The 10395-nt window shown below is 53.0% G+C and overlaps 1 protein-coding gene across 6 annotated transcripts in view; it reads right to left on the reverse strand.

The window, feature by feature from the left end:
• The window catches only part of LOC133110948 (unconventional myosin-IXAa-like), a 146352-nt gene that overhangs the window by 110185 nt on the left and 25772 nt on the right, over positions 1–10395 (reverse strand). For all 6 annotated transcript variants that reach the window (XM_061221074.1, XM_061221075.1, XM_061221076.1 and 3 more), the window contains exon 2: positions 3131–4050. In XM_061221074.1, coding sequence (XP_061077058.1) covers positions 3131–3973 — 843 coding nt within the window. In that variant the 5' untranslated portion in view covers positions 3974–4050. The remainder of the gene's footprint in view (positions 1–3130; positions 4051–10395) is intronic.

Raw genomic sequence — 10395 nt, forward strand, 5'->3', positions numbered from 1 at the left:
GCACAGCGGAGCCACACGCACGCTACCGCTGCTGCAGACCCCCCGATCACAGAGCCGGGACGGTAACAGAACCCGCGTAACGCTCGCTAGCTAGCTAGCCGCCCGCTTTGGGAGAAGGGCGGATTCGGCCAGGCTGGGACCTTGGAGATGCGATGACTTCATCTGCCTCAGACAGAGACGCACCGCAGTGCAGTAACACGAGCTGAAGTCCCGTGACCGATCTGCACCGCTGGGGGCGAGGAGGAGAGCTGCCCAAACCGGGGCCTGTGCCCGCCAGGACAGGGGTGCCTGCAGGTAACCGTAGAGCCCTGGAGGGCCACAGTGAGGGTACAGGCTTCAGTAAAGACGAGCAGACGACAGTCACGATATAAGAGTCTCAGTATGCAGCAGCGGGGACCAGAGGACTAATGGCAGCATCAGAATCTGTACGCTTCAAAGAAGGCCATAGCAATACACTCAGTGTGGCAGGGTCAGTGTGAGAGAGAGTGCACGCTTCAATTAAGGCCACTGCACTGTCACTGTGAGAGTGTGTGTCCATGTCAGCGAGTGCCAGGGAGTGACAGTCGCAGTAGGAGTGTGTCTGCACTCAGCACTGGGGGCTGCAGAGCACCACGCCGGCAGGATGGAGGTGTCCGTTTCCTGTAATGGCGGCCTGAGGGCCGCTGTTCTCTCAGGAGGAAGAACGGGCTTTCTCTGTCTCTCCGCGGCGAGCCTGTGTCAGGCTAAGGCAGGGGACATCAAAGGCAGGGGAAGGAGAACAGAGCGCCGGAGAATTGAGCTCATACACAACGGCCATTTTATGAGCGCTACAATAGCTCCTGCAATCTAAAACCACAAGTGATAAAACACACAGGGAACCTGCCTTTAATCTCCATGGACTACTATTATTATCAATGATAATATAGACATCTTGATGAGCAACACTCCCTTTTTTGGCTGTAGTATTGTATTTCTGTGAGGTCTGGCAGGGGTGTGAGTGACTCAGGTTTGATGACATCAGAGTTAAGCGGCAGCAGAAAGCCCCTCCATAACTGCCCCTCCATAACTGCCCCCCCCTCAGTGCGACTCTCGGCCCGTCTGCCTCAGATGCCCCTCGTGCTAAGCCGCGCCCACAGCGGCTCCACTCGAGGGCCGGCTGTTAATCAGCGGTGAGCAGGGCAAATCTCACAATGCAAACAATTAATGTTGATCCTCGGCACTCCAAAGAGCCACTCCACTGCGGCAGGTAGTTGGAGATTAACCCGCAGTGCTTAAACATTAGACCGCGGCAAAGCCCCTGCCTGACTGCCTGACTGTTCGGCAGATGAGAGCCAGGGCCCAGTAGAAGGCCCTCTCCCACCATGCCCCCGCCCCCCACCTCTCAGCCCAACCACACCCCATTTCTTACTTGCGGCTTTAGTCCAGCCCACTGGTCCTCATATAACTTTATTTCAGACACCCCCGCTCGGTATTTGCGAAAGGCCACCCCCTTCATGTTGGTTTTTTTTTCTTTTCTTTTTTTGACTAACCGCAGAACATAATACCAGACAAGTCATTTTGCATTCTGAGCGTTCCTTTAACACATTCCTCAACAGGAAGTTTCACTCTGCCTCATGAGCAATTCATTAAAAAAAATAACACTTGCGTTTACAAATAACAGTCTGCTTCAAGGCCACTGAGGGACACGCAGACACGCAGACACGCAGTGGGTTAGGAGCTGAGGCTTAGACTGAGGGTGAAGCCTGATGGAGTGGAGGCTTGCTCTTCAGACAGAGCGCAGCCAGGCTACGACGCCTGCTGACAGGCAGCCGAGACCCTGCCGGCCTGTGCCACATCGATGGGGGACACATCAAATGCAACCTACATTACCCTGGACACGTATAGCTAGCAGCGAAGCAAATAAAGAGTAAACCATGTTCTATCAACACCCTGGAGACAAAGATTACCCACAATGCAGTGCGTAAGGACAGGGACAGGGACGCAAGTCGGTTTACCGTCAGTCAAGAAAAAGCCGTACCCCATTCCGCACCCGAGCCGCAAAGCAAACGTCTCCAAGGCTAAAAATTTACCCTTAAAATTTGCCATTATCCAAGCTACCTCCACTGTTTATAATCACACGTACAGGAGGGCAGATCACATTCCTATTGTAAGAATGTGAGAGGGAACACGCATACCGCCACCTCCTCCTGCACAACTGAAGCCATTGTTTCCCCGGAGTGTATCCACTCTCATATCTGTGACGCTATCAAACCGCATTAAAATGCGCACTCTGATCGGCGTGACAGTGACAAATGGCCAGAGGCATATGAGGACTCTGGTACTCCTAGCGCGTGCATTCCTCTTTCAGGAACCTCGCGCCGTGCACAGTCTCCTCGGGCCCCGGTGCCACCGCCCATCTGGAACACCTTGGCTTCGGCTTAGCCTGCTCGGGAGAACACGTACTCGCCCCTAAATGAGCAGCGGGATACCGCTCCACGCCACTCGAGTACACGAAGCCATTTCACATTATTCTCATTTTCTCACAGCTGCAGTTCCCCTCATTCAGATGCGGAGACCACAGCAGGACCCGAGCGCCCGGCAGGCTGCGTGTACGCAGCGCTGCTCCAATTCAAAGGACCCGGAGAAAAAAAAAAAAAAACACCTCAAGGAGAAAGAGATATACTGTTGGAAGCGTGAGGACACAGTGTACGGACAGGAGATGCTGCCAACATCCATACGCAAGTCAGAAACCGCTCAAATTTCAACGTGTGGAGAAGCACAACGTGGCTCTGTTCAGTAATCACAAGCAGGCAGGGGAGGGAAGCACTGCGGAGCGCAGGGACCAGCACTGATACAGCTGCGCCTTTATAAATAACACCAGCCTCCACTGTTAGGCAGAACAGGTGCCAGCCACTCAGCAGAGCAGGGCACTGTGGGAAATGGAGTTCCATTACGGCTTTATTCACGCCAACATACCAGGTCATCTCGAGAACGGTCACCATAAGACACCATTAACGTCCCAAAGAGAACCTACCGCACATCACCAATAAGGTCTACAATGTGCAAAAGGACCATTACACACTAAGACAACATTCCAACTCCTTTCTCTCAACAGAATAGCCAAACAACAAACGTCGACCTCGACCGCGGTTGAGACGACCACTCCACTCACCTCCAGCACTGGCCCCGCCCCCAGGATGATCTGCTCCACCCCGCTGGCGAATCCCTTCTGGCTGAGGGCGGTCAGGTGGTGGATGAGGAAGTTGGTGCTCTGGGTCTTGCCCGAGCCGCTCTCCCCGGAGATGACGATGCACTGGTTCTGGCGCCGCTGCAGCATGGCGTGGTACGCCACGTCCGCCACGGCGTAGATGTGCGGCTCCAGCTTGCCCAGCTGGTGGTTATCGTACATCTTGACGTACTTGGGGTTGTAGATGGGCAGGAACTGGAAGGGGTTGATGACGATGAGGATGCTGCCCACGTAGGTGTAGATCTTCTCCTGCTTGAAGCGGCTGCGCAGGTTGTCGAGCAGCGTCTTCTCGTTGAGGTCGGGCAGGTTGCACAGGTCGTCGTGGTCCTTCTGCAGCGGCTGCGGCAGGAAGCCCCTCTCCACCAGGTGGCGCCGCTCCTCCGTCACGCGCAGCCACATCTGCAGGTTGCCGTAGTGGATGGAGCCGTCCAGGTTCTTCTCGCGCAGCAGGAAGCGGTAGTCCTCCCCGCAGAAGCGGTTCTCCAGGGCCATGCGGGGCCACAGCATCATGCGCTGGACCGGGCTGTCGGTGGGGTTGAGGATCCATTCCTCCCCGCCGAACTCCTTGACCTCGGCGAGCACGTACAGCTTGGTGCGGTCCAGCTGGAGCTTGTCGATCACATGGTCGATGACCTCGGCGGCCTTGGTGCTCTTGCGGGCGGTGACGGGGCAGTAGATGGTGCCCTCGGCGATGTTCCCCGGGTAGATCCGCAGCGTGAACTCCGAGTCCTCGTAGCGTCGTCTCCCTCCAACATCATGGACACTCATATTGGAGAAGAAGTTCCCATCAGCACGCGCAACTCATCCTTCGGAGGGGCCCGGGAGACAGCGTCAAGACATCCCAGCTGCGAGGAGAGAGAGGAGGGGAGAGGAGAGGAAAGGGGGTGGTTAGTGGACAAAATGGAGGCCTCCTAAGATAAGCTCCTCTAAAGGAACTAGTCCTCGCTGAGAGGAAGAGGGACACCTGGCTGGAGCCATTAAGCTGCATCACAACAAATGAGCCCCATTTTCTACACCGTTCCCTTTTCCTCTCTCACAACCACAAAACACTTTAAAAAGAGGCTCCCCAGCAAGCTGGAGGAGAACATGTGGTTTCATTTCTTTTCCAGGCAGCACTTTTGCAAACGACCTTTCGGATTCCACTTTTCCTCAAGCAAAAAAAACTTTTTCGCGTGAGGGAAACGTTCTTCTCCCCCCCAGTGCAGAGAACCTGCAGCCGAGCTGACGGGATGCAGCTGGAGGAGAGATTAATCACGCGAGAGCGGCCGGTGAAGCCAGAGGAGGCCGGGCCTACGCAGTCCGACCCGGTCGCTCCCTCTGCAGAGGCCTGAGTGGGCCAAGTTTCGCAGCTGACGCCGTCCACACAGACGTGCCTGTAATGAAGACACAATACCTTAATTCACATCCTCCCCTCCGACGCTGAGTGAATGGTCTCCAGGGGTTACCATTCACCACACACAGCACGGGAGAACTGACAACAAGGGAACAGTGAGATCCTAATCAAATCAGTCCGTCACGAGCGGCACCCTAACAAAATGGCTTCCCCCGTTACAAGATCTTAATCAACATCTCTTTCAAACAAGGGGGGAAATGAGGTGAGATGACCACTTGGGCAGTAAAATGATTCTCACCAGATACTCATCAGTTCACAAGCCCAGTTTGTGGGAATGATGATATGCTCCAATTTGTGCTACTTGGGCCATAGCCCTTACTGTATTTCCTTTGTCAACATGGCCAGCTCCGTCTAACAGCCAATGGGAATAAGAGTCAGTGGCCTGTGCTGTATAATTCTGATGACTCATTAAAAAGATTCATAAAGGATCAAAGCACAGTCATAAAGCATGGCTTGTAACTCTCTTTCACTACTTCCCAGTTAAGACCTCAATATAAGGGAGCAGGGGGGTGCATATATGCAGCTACCGATAGGACCCCAAGTGAGAAGAGGAGGAAAACAGCCTTTAGCTCAGAGAAAGAAACAGTGTGACCTCCCACTAATGTGCTTAATGACCACCATTCTGTCACCCTCTCCCTCTGTCAGACACCTAGCTCACACTCTTTCCCTCTCTCCCTATGAGCTCCTGTCTGCTTATGCCGTCACCCCCAAACCCAAAGCCCCACCCCTACCTTCCCACCAAGAGCCAATCGGCTGCAGCCTCTCCCCCACCTGGAGCAGGGCCAGCTCCCTCAGGTGTTCTGCTCAGAAACAGGCTGCAGGCAGCCAGCACACCACAGCTCCTATTGTCAGGAGCGGCAGAGTCTGGTTCCCGAGATCTATTCACACACCGGAAAGGACAAGGGCACATACAGTAATGAAGGCCCCCGCCCCTCCAGAATCCTGCTGAAAGGCACTTTGCCGCACGCCAACACCACTAGCAATGGTGACACAAACCGAAGACAGGCACACGCACCGGCAGCCCGGTTAAAGACCCCGCCCGTGATGTTTCTCCTGTTTGCTAGCCGAGTGCCGCGCTTCCCTTTCTCTCAACGCCATCTGCAGCGTTTCACCTTCAGTGGAGAGGGAGCCTCTCTGTCAGCCCCCCTCCGAGTTTTTCCTGTTGCCAGGGGCAACAATATGTCTGGCTTTAACCCAGCCAGCGGTGGAGCAGAAAGGAAAAACCTTGAAAAAAATGAATAACAGGAAATGGCTGTTGGGGGGAAGAATAGAGGTGTTGCACACAGCAGAATGTGCAGAGACCCAGCCCTGCAGCTCCCGGGCTGGGGACTGACGGGCGCACACTGAGCCCCAGACAGGTGCAGCAGGGTTCAGGCCCAGGGTATTAGGAGTGTGGGGCACTGGGATACCACAGCAGCCCCAGCAGATGGTCAGCACTGCTTAAGGGATAGAGGAAGAATTAAGATTCCACTCTGGGACCCCTGTGGCACCCTGCATAACTGACGACGACAGCAGCAAGAAGCACACACACACGTGCACATACAGACAGGCACGCATGGACGCACACACAGACAGACAGACAGACACGCACGCACGCACGCACGCACGCACGCACACACAAACATACACATGCATGAACGGAAACGCATACACACACATTCCAAAGTCTACTGCCGGAGGACTTGGCCGAGCAGTCTGGAATGTTGCTGATCCAGGTAAACCCCGAATTGTGGCCAAAAAAATGCTGTAATTTACAACGAAAATGTGCTGCTCTTAACGCATGTCCCTTTCCACTGAACTGGTGGCCCTGTGTTTGGGGCTGTCTCACACACCCAGCAGGGTCGCAACCACGTCATGTCCCGACCTCCGAGTCTCCTACAGAGAGCACCCCGAAACACAAGGACACCTGCGCCACACCCTGCCTCCCATCAGACAGAGGGCCTCATGCTAACATGTGGAGGAGTCTCCATTAGACTTCTCCAAAATCACACTATAACTTTCATTACTGAATGATATCACACTTCAATGAATCAAGATAGTTCAATCCCCCAGTGATCTTGAAGATGGCAGCCATTTTCTCCTCGATTGGCATCAGAATGACTGAAGCCACATGCATCATCCCCCTGCATTCAAATCTGGACTTTTGTGTTGGGGGGTGAGGGTTCATATAGAGAAAATAATATTTATTTCTGCATTTTATTCCCTCAGAGAGATGTCTTTGTTGTGGCGGGCACAAAGCGTTCTGCCCACCGCCGGCCGGTCTAGCACGGCCCGGAAGAGGGCTGCTGCAGCAGAAACCCTATCCCTCCTTGTGCCAGTTATTCTGGATCTTGCGTCCTTTGTGTGGCGCTGAAACCTGAACAATGTCAGCTATTTGCAGCGTGTCCTTGTGTGGACGGGATGTTTGTGACGTGAAGTCATCCTGCCTAAGGAGCTGAACTCTCTCACTGCGTTTGGAGGACAAGACGATGGTCACAGACCACCCAACCCGTACCCCCAACCCCCCTCCCCACCATGCTACTGGACCACTTCACTGAACCTGAGAAACCCCTCCCCCTCATCCCACTATCCTGGCAGTTATCCTCCTGTCAGTTTGTAAAAGGGAGTCTTATCAACACCAAGACGAGGCTAATCACAAAGCACAAAGTAACATACTGTACAACTGCGCTGTAAATCACACTGTGCGGTAGGTCTTCAGATATTGTTGAGGAGGCAGTGTCATTGGACCTCATTATTTTTGGGACATTACTCAACCGAAATTTGGTGCATGGCGTGCTAATGCCACCAGTTGACCACAGCCAATCCCAAAACACAGGGGCTAGCACCTCAGCTGATGACAGCACCGCATTCTACAGGGAATCCTTTGAAGACACAGGATTCCCTGTAGAGCTAATATGGGCGAGTGCACATCGAGAAGAGACGAGCAAACAGAGGCGCAAGAAGAGCCGCTCACCCCTTAGTCGACACTGAAATCACCCCACAGATCTGAGCAAGACGTCAACCGAAAAAAAACCAAAGGAAGTCCATTTTTACACTGAAAACAAAACCCAGCTCCCTAACAATGCAGAGAACAAACATCTCTCCTCTCATGAAGCTCCACGGCCCGCTCAGACCGGGCTTATTATCGCTGGCAGCAGCTACAAACACACCGTCACTGAGCAAACACCCGGCTCCAAGGGCGACTTCCAGAGTTCACAAAGTCGCTCTGCGGCCCCGCTGTTACCGCGGGTTTCTAATGCAGAGAACTAATGATGAAGAAACCTGCTCAGAACCTTTTCTTTATTTAAAAAATAAAATAAAATTTAAAAAAAATAAAAAGACATCACACAGGCTCAGAGTGTAGGCAGGAAACGTGGTCTGGGGAACGAACACTGGCGAAACAGCGCACAGCGATGAGAAGGTGAAGGTTCTAGAGCAACAACCACCAACGCAATTCGCTCCCAAGGCCACGACGAACACGGCCAACCGAGGCGAATCGCTTCCGCAAATTAAGAGCCGGGCCGATCCGAGGAGAAGACCCAAGGCCGTGACGGAATTCCTGACTGAACAATGGCGCTTCCCCCAAAAAGCAGACGGCGGTTAAGGGATCTAACCCCTCCCACGGCCACAGCTCTTCTTGTTGGGAGAGGGGGGCTGGGGCCATGGACAGGAGATGGGGAAGGCCTGCTGGGCTGAGATAATTGGCCAGATAAGGAGACCTTCAGCAGCTGGCCTCCTGACTGACGTGGGGTGAGAGGGCAGAGCGGGGGCCGCGGGGACATACCGGGGACACGCCCTGCGGACGCGGCTTAACGAGCGCGCACTCCCGCCAGGGCGCGTGCAGACGCGGACGTCTCCCTATCCACCCAGACTGACCATAAAGATGCCAAACCCGACTGTTGGCAATGACCTCGTCACAAAGGGAGTTGAAAGGGGATACCCGTGTGTGAGCGTTCCTGTGGAGGACGCCTGTATGTGTCCGACATCAAAGGCTACGCGGCCCAGGTAGTGTGTCACACCGTTTGCTTTGCTTTGTCACGGCCAATGAAACCACTGGGGGTGAGGATGAGATTAATATCATACTTTCTTTCGCTTCAGCGCGGTGTCCCAAGGTGATATCGGGGCTGAAAAGGTTCAAAAGGTGGTTTGCCTTATGACAGTGTAACAAAAAATGTGAACGTCTCGGGCAAAGCAATGGAAATTTCTTTACAAATCCCTGCCCGCCGGTGAACTCAAAGACCGGAAAAGTACAGACTTCCCAAAGGTAGCCAGCTCAGTCACTAAAGAAACTAACCTACAGTATGTCTATACACAGCATACAAGTCAACAAAGGCTCCCACACTTGTTTTTGTCCAATCGAACAGTGCCCAACGCTAAACGGCAGCAGTCAACCTCGCAATCTCAAAGTTCATCCGAGGTTTTTCCATCAACCTTCTCTCACGTGAGGACTGTGTGAGGCTGACAGGTGTGATGTGTGTGTAATATCTCCTCAGGTGGAATCCGGGCGGAAACCCCAGCCGCCGTTCAATCCGCAGGGAAGGTCTTTCAACTCAGCTTCCATAGAAACTTCCATGCCCCGCAAACGAGTACAAACCTGCGAAGGGGCACAGTGCTGCACTAGCATTGTTCGACTGTTTGAAAGATTAAAGGGTTTATTTAAAGGTGCAATTTAGCGATTTTTAAAGTCTTAAGACTAGCCGAGGTTTATTATTGCCACGCAAAGCGAAATTAAGTATTACCGAATGGTGTTAAAGGAACAGGCCCTGCGTTTATTTCTCAACCATGCCTCCAGATTAACAGTTGTTCAAAGCCATTGTTGAGCGTACTGTTAGAGAAAAAAAAACACAGACCACCCAAAACAATCTTTGTGTTTCTCAACACCGCTGTGTTTCGGTTTAGTGCATATGTAACCCCAAAACACACAGTCGCTTACCACATAACGCATCCTCATAACATATCACACGCCATTAGCAATCTCCCCAAGCTACCTGACCCTTGACCTGTGACACCTTTCACTAGTTTCACGTCCATACTCCTCGATTGGCCCAAAGGGCTGTAAAGAACAGCACTGATAAGAATAGAGGACAAGTTTAACATTAACTTCAGCTGGGTCTGCTACCCTCAGGCCCTCTGTTACTGATTGACTTATATTATCTGTCAATTTAACACCCAATGACTTCCGTTAATAAACAATGGTGTCGCATCGTATGGTCAAAACGGCTGCCGTGAAAGAACGCAACACTTTTCTCATGAAGCCACGAAAAGCAGAAGTCACTAGTTTCCACATCTTGTTAAAAATACCCTGAATGTTCTCCCCCCACAGTCCGCAGAACTGTAAAACCTGAACCTGCACTTGCCCGCACTGCAGATTGGCGAGAAGAAGGCAAAGTTCACACAGAACCTACCCTTTGACCCGAACCAGCTGGCGCGAGCCTCAGCGTTGAGAAACGCTCAGGTGCCTCAGAGCATGAGAAGATGGGACGGGAGAGCGAGGAGCTCCTTAAACGGCTAAACCGAACGTCGACACCAGAGGCCTGAGGGCGCAACTGGCGGGGGGTGGGGGGGGACGTCCAGGGCTTCTGAAGCACGTCTGTTCTCTGTTCTGAGGGGTTTTCAGTCCCGCGCAAGAGTTCGGAGGAAATGCAGAGGCGCTCGGACAGGAAGTCCGGCACACATGGTGGTGCTGAAATTATCTCCACAACCCGCCTCCCAAAAATACAGCCTCACGAGCAATGTTCAGAAAAACAAGCAGAGTAGGCTGAGGGGAGTGAATCCAGAGACTGCCTGGCTGAAGATGCTCCCGGAAAAAAAAGGAAAA

This window comes from Conger conger, chromosome 15, assembly GCF_963514075.1.
Source record: "Conger conger chromosome 15, fConCon1.1, whole genome shotgun sequence".
In the NCBI taxonomy this organism is placed as follows: domain Eukaryota; kingdom Metazoa; phylum Chordata; class Actinopteri; order Anguilliformes; family Congridae; genus Conger; species Conger conger.